Raw genomic sequence first — 16258 nt, forward strand, 5'->3', positions numbered from 1 at the left:
CTCTGTGGGTGCACCGGACTTATGGAACCATCTTCCGGTAGAGCTCCGGATGGCGCCCGACCTCCGCTCCTTCCGGCGCGACCTTAAAACCCATCTCTTTAAGGAAGCGGGCCTGGCCTGATGGGATGGGGTGGGTTTGTTATTATGACTTTAATTTTAAATTTGTACTATTTGTACTATGGGCATTGTTTAATCATGTTTTAATAATTTTAACTTTTGTATTTGTCTTTTACATATTGCCCTGTTAACCGCCCTGAGTCTCTTGAGAGAAGGGCGGTATATAAATTAAATAAATAAATAAATAAATAAATAAATAAATTCCTGTCTACGTATTTTATTTACATTAATACTACTATTTTTAAAAAATATGCTATCATCAGGTTTATTTTTTTAAAAAAATAAATCAGACTATATAACATATTTAGGTTGCAAATCCCAGATCTTGTTTATTTATAAAGCAATAAATATTCAAAGAAGCATAATAAATTGCACGGGCATGTGTAAACAAACTGTACATTATAACTGAACCTAGTTCAGCAAGGATTACTGGAAAAAAATACTTCAAGGAGCACATCATCCTGAGTGGGTAATTTGTGGCAATGGGTATGGGAAGATGCTTAGAAACACTTGCGATGGACAATAGATGGACCAGCCTCATCATACTCCTGTTTGCTGATCCACATCTGCTGGAAGGTTGAAAGAGATGCCAAGATGGAGCCTCCAATCCAGACAGAGTACTTCCGCTCAGGGGGGGCAATGATCTAAGTGGAGAAAATAAACAAGATTTCAGAAGGAGCTACATCAATCTGGGTTTCTCAGCAACATAACTTTGTGGAATTTGTTTCCAATAACAATGACTTCTTAACAGTGAGACATCAGTGCACAAATTGTACTAAACTTCTACATCTGAATTCTGACTTGGGTAGAAGAATTATGAAAATCTTGGTGAAGAAAAAGTATGTCTTGCTTACTTGAGCTGCAAAGCAATATAGGGGGTACATTGTTAGTTATTGTTGTTTATTATAAAATGGACGGTTAGGACTTTTTTTTAGGAAGTGGAAAGAGAAAAATCTTCCTTTCCAATTAATACATTCTTTAAACTTGAAAGTTTCTCCATTCTAAGGCCGTGGAGAAGAGCATTGTTCAATAAAACAGTTCTAACCCTTGAGAAGCACTGGCTGTAGATTTTATTGAACCTTTAGTTAGGACTCTTACAAAGTTACATTAATCTCTTCAAGAGCACAATTTCCAGGGACTTGGAAGTTTGGTATATGAAACAAATTCTCACACCTTAATTTTCATTGTGCTGGGAGCCAAAGCAGTGATTTCTTTCTGCATTCGATCAGCAATGCCAGGGTACATGGTAGTACCACCGGAGAGTACATTGTTGGCATACAGATCTTTACGGATGTCAATATCACACTTCATTATGCTGTTATAGGTAGTTTCATGAATGCCAGCAGATTCCATACCTTGGAAAGAAATGAATATTGATAGGCTATTGACCAATGAAGTATACAGGAGTCACAACATTTGAGCATTATTAATAGCAGAAGGCTATACAAAAAAAATGTAAAAATAAAAAAGCATTTATCAAATAATTTTCTATAAAAATAGAAGGCAGAATTAATACATTAGACATGAGCAAGCCACACACATATAGCCATACGGAATTCTTGGACTCAGTGGTTATAGATGCCCCTTTTTTTGCAGTTGCAGAAAAGTGACTGCATATTTTTACCCCTTGAAAGCTGGGTGCACATGTAAGTCCTAAGAAGGCATGGCACTATTAAGAGACAAAAATCTTTCCCAAAGTCCCCTTAAAAACCCAGCTTTGTCTGCATATGTTGCAAGGCATCATCTACTTTGCAGCCCTCACTCTTCCACAAAATGTATTATGCAACCTTTGAATCCAAAAAGGTTGGGAATTAACTCTTTTTCCTAAATCACACTTGATCTAAGTCCAAGTAAATTTGGAAGGAAGGATTTTGTTTTGCTTTTGTTGTGACAAAAAATGTAGATCAGAGATTTTCACATAGTTATTGTTTTTCCCCTCCTCCTGCAGCAATTTATACAAGATAATTTTTGCTACCTGTTTTTCTATTTCATGTATTGCATCATTTGATGCAGCTATCTCTGCTGTATGGACAAAAAAGTCAAGATTGTATTTAGGAAGGCAAAAAAAAAATGAAGCTAAGAACAGAAGCTTAGCAGTGAGCATAAGAAAAACTTACACCAGAAATACAAATTCAAGGGTTACATTCCAATGTATTAGTGGACAGGTGGCATCTTAAAGTGAACTGAAATTAGATCTATAACAAGGCAACAGCTGATGAACAACTGCTCCTAAATCCATAAGGCTTGTATTAGAAAGATTGGATGCATCATCAGTTGCAAAGAATATGAATCTACACTTGCTTTTTTAAAAAAAAAAACTCAGGGCCATTAAGTGATCACAGGATACAAGTCTTAGGCATTGCTCCAATATAGTTTTTTTCCATTTTAGCTGATTTTATATAAATTGACCTTCTAAAATGTACTACAATTAAGCAAGATGGCCACGCTGAAATCAAAATAAACCAAAAATGAAAAAATACACATATCCAAGCCATAATGCCATGTTAATAAACCCATCTTTTTTTAAGGATATTCAGCTTCACTTTGACATTAGCAAGATAATGATCTGACACAGTCAAGACTGCCATTCTAAATTCAACACTGTGGAGGGATAAAAAGATTTAGCCCTTTAAGCACATTTATGCCAGGCTACAATTCTTCTCTTGAATATAGTCGTTAAACTACTAAACCAAACTGTATTTCAAAGGTATTTTGTGCTTTTTAAATATATATTCCTTTATACCCAAAGCAGTATGATCATGCATGAAGTCATTTGTACCACAAAAGGAAAGGAATTTGTGCCTTTGGCAGACCTTCCTGCCTTATGGATTAATTTATGATAATAGTCACATTGTATGTTGAAGTAGAGAGACAACCAGAGATGAAGATGTGCCCAAGAATTAAACATTTTTTTAAATTTTGCTGTTGAAGAGAATTCTCAAATCGTTGAATGAGTAATTTCAGTGTAAGTAATTAAGATCAAAATGAGAGTTGCTATGCTTCTGACAAACTTATTTATTGGCATTGCTGCAATAATTCCACATAGGAGGCAAATGCATTCCAAAAATAGTAACTGAATGCAGGATTTTTAAAAATTGTTTGGCTACATGGAATGGGAGCTCTCCAGCAACAGCTGCTGGTAGCCAGTTTCACTGTTATATTGGTTTATGTTTCTTTGTTTTAAAAATTAGAAATGTCAGTCACATTTGCAAGGTAGTTTTAAAATATTACAGTGATAAAATGATGCCACCTGTGTCCAGGACAGATGTCTCTATTGCAGGTACAGAGATTCCAGGTGAGTCCTGGAATCAGGGAATTGCCCTGAATTAATTGTAGTCAACAACAGTACTCAAACATTCCTCCAACAGTGTGTATAATATAGGTAGATTGGTACACAAGACAAGATTCCTAATCAGCTGTACACTAACTCATGGATTTCTTTTCTTAGAAAGATTATCTTTTACTTTCTCATCCTTTTGTATACAAATGTATAGCCTGAGGCTGCAAAGCCACTTGTGGTTCTTCCCAGTGTGTTGAGTCCAACACCCATAGTTCCTCCAAAAGTTATTTCAAAATATGTCTTAATGTTGCTGTAGGAGAAAGTGGTTTAAATACATGTGGAGTATTTCTATTTATTTATTTTTATTTTAATTCCATTTATATCCCGCCCTTCTCCGAAGACTCAGGGCAGCTTTACAAGCTTAGCAGTGAGTTGTATTTGTTTCAATTTAATTTAATTTCTGATTTATTGCAGTACGGCAGCCAATAATAGTTTAATATGGTCAGCCAGCCAGCCAAGACCAAAGTAACTTCAAGCTAAAACTTCCATGTAAAAGAATTCCTTACCAATAAATGATGGCTGGAAGAGGGTTTCCGGACAGCGGAAACGCTCATTCCCAATTGTGATGACCTGTCCATCAGGCAACTCATAACTTTTCTCTAGCGAAGAAGAGGAGGCTGCTGTAGCCATTTCATTCTCAAAGTCCAGAGCAACATAGCATAATTTCTCCTTAATGTCACGGACAATTTCACGTTCAGCTGTAAAGACAAAACCAAAAATGCTTAGAAAGAAGGAAAAGACAAAGGCAAGCAAAACTGAAGTTAAAAATCCTCTCCCCATAGTTCATTTTGATCATTACTCTTTCAATATGTCCTCAGGGTAATTTTTTCCCCCAAGATGCTTAGAAGTTGGATCAGATACAGGGGTTTCACCATAACTGATGATGAGGGGGAAAAATTATGGACAAATAGAGATTATGCAGAAGCAAATAGAAAGTATAAGAACAGAATTTAAGAGGAGAAAAGTACAGTGTGGTGGCTCCAGTTATAGAAAACATTTAAATAATTCCAAGTATTTATTGATATGACTTAATTTAATGATTAATCTTATGGGGCATTGTTAAGCATCAAATAATGAAATGCGCCAATAAAGAATGTAAAGGGAGTTTTTTTAAAAAAAAATCAAGCAGGATCATATTTGTATGGACACACACAAAAATATATTTGAGTTGTAAGTTATATGTTAGACTATATTTAATTAAAATAGATACAATTAAATCAATGAGATTAGAACCAATAGTGTATGGTAGGATAACATTAAACTTTACGTAGATTTTAAAAACCATAATGTTAGAAGTGCCTTAATAAGAATATGCAAAAGTTATAAAATTAGGCTGTGCCCTAAAATATCTTTAATGGTTTCTTTTATAAAAAAAAAGAAACAGCAGACAGAGACAAATGGTAAATGTAGGAAAACAGAAAAGTTAAAAGAAAACAATGGACTGCAGAAGAATTTATTTTTAATGTTTTCATATGCATTAATAAAAATATTTAATATAGATAGGAGGGTAACTGGAATTGAACAACGTAAGACAGAATTTGAAAATGAATTGTGTAAAAATAAAGAATTTGAGATTACTAAAATGTATAAACTTTTGTTGAGTTTGAAATGGAAGAAGTAGAAGTTAAAGATTGAAATATCAAAAGACTTAAGAATTTTGGTTATAATATAGAGATAAATAAATGGGGGAAATGTGGTTAAAAGGATTAAAATTCAGACTGTGGTATAACTTAAGAGAGAATTTCTACTCGTGTAAAATATCCAATAAAAATATTTTTTTAAAAAATGAGGCTGGAATCAGTCATGTTGAACTAAAACCCCTTTAGTTTCAAGAGTTATGCTTTAAATATGACTGAATCTAGATCCCACACAACTTTTTAATTTGATACGACACTGAAAATTCTACTGCTGAGCCTATGTGTATACTCAACTATATAAATATATATTAACAGTAACTTTCTGAATTCCTTTTTCAGATGCAAAAACATTAGTCAAAGTACATTTGAACTGTAATTACCTGTTGTTACAAAGGAATAGCCACGTTCTGTCAGAATCTTCATGAGGTAGTCAGTCAGGTCCCTGCCAGCCAAATCCAGACGCATAATAGCATGTGGAAGAGCATAACCTTCATAGATAGGGACATTGTGCGTGACTCCATCCCCTGAATCAAGGACAATACCTGTAAAACAGAAATGCCCAAGTTGTTATAATATCAGCATTTTTAAAAAAATGTTCTTGCACATGTCATGCAACCTCTCCAGATGCAGGTTAGGTGAACAGTTTAGAAAAAAATCAATACGCAATGAGAATGTGCAATTAAAGTCTGATGTGACAGATGAGCATGAAACATAACCTTCCTCAGTAATTCTCAGTGTCTTACAAGTTGAAATGCCAAAGGGAATATTTTCTTAACTTCAGCCAGCTGTAGACCTTAATTCTTCCTTGAACCAATTTTGAATTAAAATGGCTTCAATGGATTATAGTCTTCCTTTCATTTTTATGTCATCCCATAGTAGTTTGATGATGTTGCATTTTAATAAACAAATAACTTAGCAGAACACTGTGTTTGTGTCATTCAGCTGAATCTGAACTAGTTATTTCTAATACGGGGATACACTCTTAAATTTGTCTATTATAGATGACAATTCTTCTTAAGTTCCCATGTTTTATGCACACAGGTCCTTGAGATATATTCAGCAGTGGTACTTTTTTCATGGTCTCACCACATCAGTCCTCAGGGAAAGGGCGGTATATAAATGCAATAAAATAAAATAAAATAAATCATCCTTTTTTATCTTAATGTCTAGTATCACAAAAGTGGAAGCAACTGCCTGAATCCCTCCTACTAGGGCAGGGGTAGGCAACCTTGGCTCTTTTATGACTCGTGGACTTCAACTCCCAGAATTCCTGAGCACAGCTGGCTCAGGAATTCTGGGAGTTGAAGTCCACGAGTCATAAAAGAGCCAAGGTTGCCTACCCCTGTACTAGGGCATTCACTTTGATCTCAGCTAAATCTATTAGACTATTTAACTAACATATATGGTAAGAAGATGGGACGATGGCAGTCACAGGAGATCATCAAGGGCACGTGAGTACATTTATTGGCAGCATCTGTTAAATTTGGTTTATCCCTTAAAGCTAAGCAGGATCAGACTGGTTAGTGCATAGCTGGGAGACCACCATAAAGTTCTAACATTATAGACTATGCTGGGAAGTAAAATCATCATCATCATCATCAGAAATGAAGCAATAGCAAATAATGTCCATGCTATTGTTACCAAGAACACAGATTGTCCATATCCATCAAAAGCTAAGCTCAGTTTGAGGAAAACTTTGCCTTTTGACTGAGCTCAACAATGGTTCGACTATAAAATTTTCAAAGAGATTCCTAGCACTAATTGGCCCAACATATTGGCAGTCTCCAATATGTTATAAGGCAGAAGTCCCCAACCTTTTGGGGACCAGGGACCAGTTATGTGGAGAGAGGTTTTTCCATGGACCGGAGAGTGTGTGGTTTTGTGTGCTGCCTATATCCCATGGATGGGGCTTTCCTTGTTTGTGCGGCCCGGTTGCTGGCATTCCGCGGCTCGGTACCGGTCCACAGACCGGGGGTTGGGGAACCCTGTTATAAGGCACCCTTCCTTAACCTGATTTAAAGTTGAGAGCACTTAAGTTCTCAGAATTCTCCAGCCACCATAGCTTTTTGGTGAGAATTCTGAATTCACACATCTACCAGGAACCTAGGCGGGAAGAGCTGCTATGAGATCCAAATAACGTGAGATCATATAGGATCAATAACTACTTCAGATGCTGCTACCTTAATATATGAAGGAGAGTAATTAATATGGGTGTTTGAAATATGGTAAACCAGTGGTTTTTCCATCTTTTCAAGATGAGGAGGGATAAGGGTGTGATATTCTTTATTTTAGATGCTGAGCACAGAAATAGGAAATACTATTTTTCAAAACTGTAGAAAAGTAGCATAGAAGTGGGCTTGTATCTATTATAGCTTTATATGAAAATACCTGCTATGTGCAATAATTGCCCATGTTATACATAGCATAACTGCACTTCTGGTTCAGTGAAGTGGACCACATTGCCATTCCTTTCATGTGTAAATTACAATTTCTACTTAATGCTGTTCTCAATGGTAAGCAAGCAGTGTTCATTAAAGGATTATGTCTCTCCTCTTAAGATAATTTTTAAATATGAATATATTTGAGCTGCCACTGTTGTAGTATTCAGACATCAGTTTCTCAAAAGTGAAGGATGGGGGCATTCTCTCTAAATCAATATGATATTAAGTCACTGTAATCATTATAATGTCCAAGGGAATTTGCAGGAAATGAAGAAATGCTAATTATTCGAGGCAATTAAACTTTCAAGAGTTGTGTCATTTCATTGGTTGGTACTATTTTTAAAAAATTAAATACTACCACCATTCATAATCAGCTGCAAGAATGCTGAAATCTGAGGTTTTACATTTTTGTTTTGAATTTAATTCTGCATTATACAAGTGTCATCTGCAACGCTGACCCCCCACAGGCATTTTTCTAATCCACCCACTAAATGAAGAAATATGGTTTCCTTCATGAAATGAATTGAAATTCTGTCCATTAGGGAAAGCTGCATCATAATGAAATGAACTGGTTTTGCAACTCAGAGACAGTGCTACTTAAGGGCTACAATTGAGCCCAAAATTTATGTTGCTAGGTGAGACATTTAAATGAGTTTTGCCTCATTTTACAATCTTTCTTGCCATAGCTGTTAAGGAAATCCCTTTTTTTAAAGTTAGTAACATGATTGTTACGTAACTCTGGCTTCACCATTGACAATGCTTGTCAGAAGGTCACAAAAGATGATCGCATGACCCTTGGACATCGCAACGGTCATAAATATGAGTCAGTTGCCAAGCATCTGAATTTTGATCACACAACTATGGGGATGCAGTTATAAGTGTGAAAAAAGGTCATAAGTCACTTTTTTCAGTGCCACTGTAACTTCAAATGGTCACTAAACAAATGTTGTAAATTGAGGACTACACCTATATTAGGCAACCTGATGCCTTTCAGTGGCTTTTGAATTCAATTTATCACCTCCACCCAAAATGGCCAATACTAAAATATTTGTAATTGTAGTTTGAAAAAAGAAAGAGAAGGGAGACCAGCATGTCGTCTGTTTCTAATATGTATTTACTGGGTCAGTGCTCAAGGGAAGAATCTGCTGAGGAAAACAATTAATTATTATTATTTTTTACCTGTAGTACGTCCAGAAGCATAGAGGGAGAGAACAGCTTGGATTGCCACATACATGGCAGGCACATTGAAGGTCTCAAACATAATTTGGGTCATCTTCTCACGATTGGCTTTGGGATTCAGAGGAGCTTCTGTGAGCAGGGTGGGATGTTCTTCAGGGGCAACACGCAGTTCATTATAGAAAGTATGGTGCCAGATTTTTTCCATGTCATCCCAATTAGTAATTATTCCATGCTCAATGGGATATTTCAAAGTCAGAATGCCTCTCTTGCTCTGTGCTTCATCACCCACATAAGAGTCTTTCTGGCCCATACCAACCATGACACCCTAAAGGCAGAAGGGACATGAAAAACAATGCCATGGATTCAGAAACCTGATACCACCATCTTTCTCCACCAAACGCCCTCCGTGTGTGTTTACACTTCAGTAATAACTCACCAGTGTAGCTGTTGAATTCTAATAAATCTATGGGTATGAAGTTGGGAAATTGTAAATACACAGCATGAAACCACTGACTTCTGTGTGCAGATCCTTGAATCTAATGTACATATAAATGTTTCATTCTTTTGGTTGGCCATTAAAGGTATGTAACATGAGGGTAAAGTAATACTATGAGGTGTAATTTGGTAGATTTCTTCTTACTCTCTCGAACACAAAAAGCAGATCTCTGCACTTCCAAACCAGTGATGGTCAGCATTCCTTCTTACACTCAAAATCTGATCCCTGCAACACTTACTAGTAATTTATTCAGTCTGCAATCTTCAGAAATATTTCCACACACCCCCCTTAACCCATTGATTTTGGCAAGTGGGTTTTACGGACTCAGCAGTGCAGACTCACTTCTAAATTCTGAATTTGTATTCACCAACTTTGAAGTCAGAGAGATTTTTTTTATTTAGCCCTTTAGCATTGCTCCAATTTGGATTTTCCCTTTATGTGAGCTAGGTGCAGTTATTAGTGTGTGTTCTTACATTATATTTTCAATAAGGAAAAAATGTCCTGGTTTAAATTTGCACATTATTGTAATTTCTGCTACAAAAATGAACGTGTAGCATTGCAAGAGATACTAACGCCTATTTATATGACCAAATAGCCTGAATCTAAACACTCTTCTCCAAGAAAAAAGAAAAATACCAATTACAATATTGTAGTAATAAAAATTAAAAAGAGTTTAAGGAAGTTCACATGTTTATGATTTTGAGAAAAGATGGGAAGAGAAAAAGAAATGCAGCAAAAGTGCTATGAAACAAGGGAGGAGAGATGCAACAGATTGAAAAAGAGAAAGGAGAGAATAGGAGATTGCCCATGTGTGCTCCAAAGAGACTATTTGACAGTGGTTTCCTGTGGACTTGAGCACTGAGAAATGATGGGATTAGTCATCTTGTTTGCAACCATGGCAGAAACTTACTAAGGTCACAAACCTCATTTTCTAATCACTTTTGGAAATTGCTCGTTATGTAGTGCTAAGTTATTAGAGACCTTCAGATTGCCATTTGAAAACCCTTTGTAAATCTGCCTTCAATTCTGAATGAAAGAAAATCTTAAAGAATTTAAAAAATCTGAAATAAACAATATCTTAGAAAGTTTTAAATGGACTAAAGGTCCAGATAAAATTGGAAATTGAAATTTCTACAATAAGATTTTGGAATTAATAATAAAGTATAATCAGCTTTTCATGGAAAATAGATCATTTATTTTTACAAGACATAACTTAGATAAATAATTTATACATATATAATCTTATTGCAAGATTATATATATATATATATATATATATATATATATATAATTATATATATATAATCTTATTGCAAGATGGTGCAATATAAATATCAGACTTCTGAAGAATAGAATCAGAAAATAATAGTCACAATATCAATAATGTCAGTAATGATCTCTGCTTCCATAAATAAACAATGTTCAAAAAATGTTATTGAAGAAATATTGCAACAGGTTTTATCTGACAAAATAGAAATGGTATTTCAAGAGGATTTACAACTGAGAGGCCAAGAGAATGATTTAGAAAAGGATGTTTCACTGGCTCTACAAAATAAATTGGCTGAGGTTTCAAATTTAAAAGGGAAATTTAAAAGGGACAAATGTGGATAATTTTACTCTCCTGGATTTACAGAAGAGCTAAAATCTTCATGAACTCTGTGGAATGGGACAAAGCAGAAATGAATCAAAATCAAATCCTATAACAATATTTGGATGAACTAACAATTAAGACTGTTAAAAATAAAAGGAATGTAAAGTTGCTTTATTTGATCAATATTAAAATATGATATGTTGTTACTTCTGGCTACACTTTATGGACTTTCTATGATACAAAGACCAAAAAGATTATCCTTTATTGGTTTATTTATAGAGCAGAGATGGGATATGGGATAAACAGATACATGTAACTTTAGAGACTGTGAAGAGTTACTAAATTTGTTTATACTTCTTGAAGGCTAAAAGTAACTTCTTTAGATATTTTTCTCTTTATTATGTTATTTTTCTTTCATCTTATTTTTCTTTGCATTTTTATTCCATTTCCTTATTGCTTTTAGTTTGTAGTGGATTTTACTATTGTAATCAATATTCTTAATAAATTAACCGTAATAAAATAATAAAAATTAAGAATAGTAGATAGACAGACAAGATATTAATTGAAAGAAATTGAGGACACAATGAAATCTCTGTTGGGCTGAGAAATCAAAATATTTACAGAAGCCAGGTATGATTTAAAGAATAATAATAATAATAATAATAATAATAATAATAATAATAATAATAATAATAATAGTAATAGTAATAATAATAATAATTTAATTTCTATACCGCCCTTCTCCCGAAGGACTCAGGGCGGTGTACAGGGCAAATACAGTAAAAATACAATGTACAAAAAGCAAAGTGGGAATGGATGCTGGGTTGGGGGAAGGAGGAAGACAAGAAATACTGTGCATTGTATGGTGCTTGGACCATACACTTGAACCACAGTCTTTAAAACATCTATTCCCCCTTTGCTGTTCCTTGGAAGCGCCCAGAGAGCATTACCTGGTGCCTAGGTCGGCCTACAATGGAAGGGAAGACGGCTCGGGGGGCATCATCTCCCGCGAAGCCCGCTTTCACCAAACCTGAGCCATTGTCGCACACCAGCGCGGTGGTCTCTTCGTCGTCACACATCTTGGAAAGGAAAGCGGGAGCTGCAAAATACAAAATAGAGCGAAGTTTCATCATCGCTGGCGGCAAGGTGGAAGGGGGCTCCGCCTACCGGCCAGACTCCCCGAACTTGGGTAAGCCCCCCCCCCACACCAACAAATCTCTCTAGAAACCCTTTCCTCTAAGCCCGGACCAGCAGTAAACGTACAAGTTGCTTCAGCAGAAAGACATTCAGATGTTTTTTTTAAATTTATTTTAATTCCATTTATATCCCACCCTTCTCCGAAGACTCAGGGCAGCTTACAAGCTTTGCAGTAGCCTTCATTCTATGTATATGCCTGCTTATTAGGGCTTTCACACACACCCCAAGCGGCATTATTACAAAGTCAGCTTATTGCCCCCAACAATCTGGGTCCTCATTTTACCTACCTCGGAAGGATGGAAGGCTGAGTCAACCTTGAGCCTGGTGGGATGTGAACCTGCACTAATTGCAGGCAGCTGGTGTTACTTAAGGAGGCATTAGCCCACTGCTCCACCAAGGCTCTTGGTGCCAGGGCGAGCACTTAACAAGGATGAGCTGGGAAGTCCCACCCCACTTTGGCTACGAATCTTCAATTCACCCGTTCGAGCGGCTGCACGTGGATTTTGTTACTGTGCGGATTCCAGGCGCTGCCCCGGACGATTTTCGCTCCGGCTGCTGCAGCTCCCAAGATGCCATTGGCGGCGCGTTCGACCCGTCGCTTCAGCAGCCGCCTTGCTGGATTGTTTAAAACCCACTCGGAAGTCGCCGCCAGTGACTGGGGAGGGTGTGTGTGTGCGTGTGTGTGTGTGTGTAGCAGAAACTCCGGGCTGTGAAAGAAGTTTCCCCGTTGAACGCCCCCACCCGCAGCCCAAGCCCTTCCTTCATACTTTGAAGGCACAGTGGAATCTGGGTTTGTGCCTTCCTACTTTGGTAGAGTCAGAATGCAGGAAATACCTTTTAAGCATCGGGGGGGGTGGGGGGAGCAAAGGGCAAATACAGTTAGGAAAACTTGGCAAACTTAGCGCCGCTCAGCGCAGAAACCGGGAGGGAAAAGCCTGCGCTAGGGCGCAGGTGGCTCTTTTTGCCTCATTAGAGCGCAAAGAAATGGCGGGAAACCGCGGGCGGGACGGACGGACGGTACTTCCTAACCCTACAAAACTTCGGGCGGCGGGATCTTCTAAAACGCAGCCCATGTGGCCGCCATCTCTTCGGATGGAAATCCCCAGCCCACCGAAATGCGCGACAGGATTGTGGAGAGCTGAGGTGTTCGTTCCTCTGGCGGTCGCTTTGGCTACCCGGAGTGCTTCCCGCGGTAGGGCAGCCTCCTTTGCAACCGCTCCGATTTCCGACGCTCTGTCCTTCCCCCACCCACCACCACTACTACTCCCCCATCCCGGTCCTTCCTCACATGCCTCTCGCGCCGATGGGCAGAAGCGGGGCCGGTCAGCTGCGCTGTTGTTACTCACCGGCTCAACACTCTCTGTGCGGAGGTTGTGAAGCGCCAGCTGGGGTCTTGCTCGAGGGAAGCGCCACCCATTTATACCCGGCGGAGTGGCGGTGTCGCTCTCGGGCTTTGGAGGGACCAGCCAGGCACCTTGTCCTTATTTGGTCGGCTTCGCGCCATCGAGTAGCCGTGAGGCCATTAATGGAGTAGGGATGGTAAAAAGTCACAGCCGTCCGAAACACCCGGGGCTCCACAGCCCTTGTAAGGAAAGCGAAGGGGTTGCATTCAGCCGGCAAAAGGGGATGGCCAAATAGGGCACCCTGTTAAGACCGGGGGTTGGGATGTGGAAAGGTGGTGGTGGTGTGTGGGGGGGTTATGTCAAATCTTGCCATCCCACTTCTGGAGAGTAGTTAAAAACAGTGTGTGAGTAAATGAAGGGAAGTCTGGAAGTGACTTTTTCCCACCCATCATGATAGATAGTTTAAAGAATCTCAAAGCTGTAGCATGATCAATGCATTAAGCTCTAGCTGCCACAATGTCTAGTGTCCAAGAAGCAACTGGACCATCCAAATCTAACATATCAAAGCACAGGGATGGACCCATGAAATATATACACTTGCTGATGTCTGTTTTAAAATCCTGTTACTTTCATTGTCCTTCCGTCCTGCCACACCTCAGCAGTTGGTTAAATCTCCATTCCTAACTGTTCTGCGTGAAGAGACTTTATTAAAATTAAATAGACTTGTTTATGTACAATGTGGCTGGGCTGCTGCTGCTGCTGCTAAGCAAAATTCTTAACATTACATCTTGTGCAATTAACCCATTAAGTATTTTCCACAGCTTAAATAATCAGGAAAATGTTGAGGAACGCCCAAGGATTAGTTACATTATACTGTATCACATAGGTACCTCCTTTCCTGGTGGTGAAGAGTGGCTCTCCAGCTGTGGTTCCTTACCAAGGTTACTATCTGTGGAAGGAAAAGATTGGAGGCAAATGGTATTTCTGTGGTACTCAATTTATTTGCCTGCGTGCACTAGAATATGAGATGATCCACTACCAGATGGATCTGTAGCTGGCTGGCAAACTGTACTCAATGAGTAGTCCTCAATGGCACTACATCCATATGGAGAGAAGTAAGCAGTGGGGTACCACTCTTCAATATCTTCATAAATGACTTAGATGAGGGAATTGAAGGGTAACTCATCAAATTTGCAGATGACACCAAACTGACAGGAGTAGCCAACACCCCAAAAAACAAACTCAGGATCCAAAAAGATCTTGACAAACTTGAGCAATGGGCCCTATCCAACAAAATGAGTTTCAGTGCGGAGAAAAGGAAAGTTTTACATTTAGGCAGGAAAAATCAAAGGTACAGATTGGGCGAGACAGTAATTGTGAGAGGGACCTGGGAGTCCTAGTGGATGATTACTTGACTATGAACCAGCAGAGTGCAGCAGCAACCAAAAAAGCTAATACAATCCTGGGTTGTATAAACAGGGATGGAATCAAGGTCATGGGAAGTACTAGCACCACTTCATAAAACCTTAGTAAGACCACACCTGGAATACTGCAGCCAATTTTGGTCACCATATCACAAAAAAATACGTTGAGAGTGGGAAAAATTCAGAGAAGAGCAACTAAGATGATCAAAGGTCTGGAGACTAAAACATACGAAGAACGGCTGCGGGACTTGGGTTTGGCTAGTTTAAAGAAATCAGGGAGATATAACAGCAGTATTCCAGTATCTGAGGAGCTGCCACAAGGAAGAGGGGGTCACATTATTCACCAGAGCACCAGAGGGAAGGATGAGGAACAATGGCTGGAAACTGAACAAAGAGGGAAGCAACCTGGATTTAAGGAGAAACTTCCTGACAAGTGAGGACAATTAACCAGTGGAACAGCTTGCCTCCAGAAATTGTGGGCACTCCATCACTGGAGGTTTTTAAGAAGAGGCTAGAGACAGTCACCTGTCTGAGGTGGTATAGGTTCTCCTGCTTGAGCAGGGACTGGACCTCCAAGGTCCCTTCCAGCTCTATTCTATTCTATTAGCTGTTTCCCCAATGGATTTCTCAGAAATTCACAGCACCATAAAAATGTATTGCAGAAAAAGGAAGTCATTCCTCTCCCCTTTCCTCATTTTTAATTCAGCTGCATGATCTCTGAGATGCAGGAAAATTAAAATTCACTTTGGACTAGTAGCCAATTATCAAACTGTTTCTTGGGTGACTGAAAATACAGTTTACAGTCAGGGTCTAGGAAGCAAAAAAAAATAAAAAGAGGAATAGTGCAGAGTTCTTGTGACCAATCTCCCACTAAATCTACGCAAAGGTCTACTTGTAATAGCATACAGTGTGCATCCTTAATCAGCAGAAATTCTCATCTAACATTTTACTGCTGTGAACATGATGGGTGTGTTTAGATTTAAATGACTTTCAAGAATTTGAAAGGCACAGGTGAGGTGTTTCCATTCCCATCTGCTCTGGTTTTGCATATGGGTGCTACTTTTCACTTCAGGATGATAGACATTCCTGGCATTGTGACAATGACCCACCCAATGAAAATATTTTTCTGACATCATGCACTGCCTATTTTAGCCAAACCTAGATGCATATTTAAGAACTGGTGTAGAAGCATGGTTTGGCAGCTTCCCCAATCCTCCAGATGTATTGAACTACACCTTTCATCATCACAGCCATTCGTTGGCTTTCTAGCAGGGCTTGCTGGGTAACAAGTACATCTTCAGAATATTACCAGGTTAGAATTATTGTCCAGAGGTTGTGTCCAACTTATTTTACTATGTTCATTATATGTTACAATATGTATTGTTACAAGAAAATATTTGTAACTCAGGATTGAACTGAGGAGTCCTTGGTCCTCTCTGAGCGTGATCACAGCCAAGTTCAGAGAGCACCAAGGACTCCACACTTTGCTAAGT

At 38.4% G+C, this 16258-nt stretch overlaps 1 protein-coding gene across 3 annotated transcripts; it reads right to left on the reverse strand.

Annotated features, from left to right (window-relative positions):
* Positions 1-617: 617 nt before the first annotated feature.
* On the reverse strand, positions 618-11880 carry ACTC1 (actin alpha cardiac muscle 1; the record flags this gene model as incomplete). Of its 3 annotated transcripts, none has more annotated exons than XM_083348042.1 (6): positions 618-761; positions 1291-1472; positions 3964-4155; positions 5475-5636; positions 8715-8910; positions 11752-11880. In XM_083348042.1, the coding sequence occupies 6 exons, from the start codon at positions 11878-11880 to the stop codon at positions 618-620; spliced, it is 1005 nt and encodes a 334-aa protein (XP_083204168.1). The 3 variants fall into 3 exon arrangements, with proteins under 3 accessions (XP_083204168.1, XP_083204167.1, XP_083204169.1); XM_083348041.1 differs by having other exon boundaries at positions 8715-9039; XM_083348043.1 differs by lacking the exons at positions 3964-4155; positions 11752-11880 and having other exon boundaries at positions 8715-9039.
* Positions 11881-16258: the final 4378 nt, after the last annotated feature.

Source organism: Vipera ursinii (assembly GCF_947247035.1).
Source record: "Vipera ursinii genome assembly, chromosome: 1".
Classification (NCBI taxonomy): Eukaryota; Metazoa; Chordata; class Lepidosauria; order Squamata; family Viperidae; genus Vipera; species Vipera ursinii.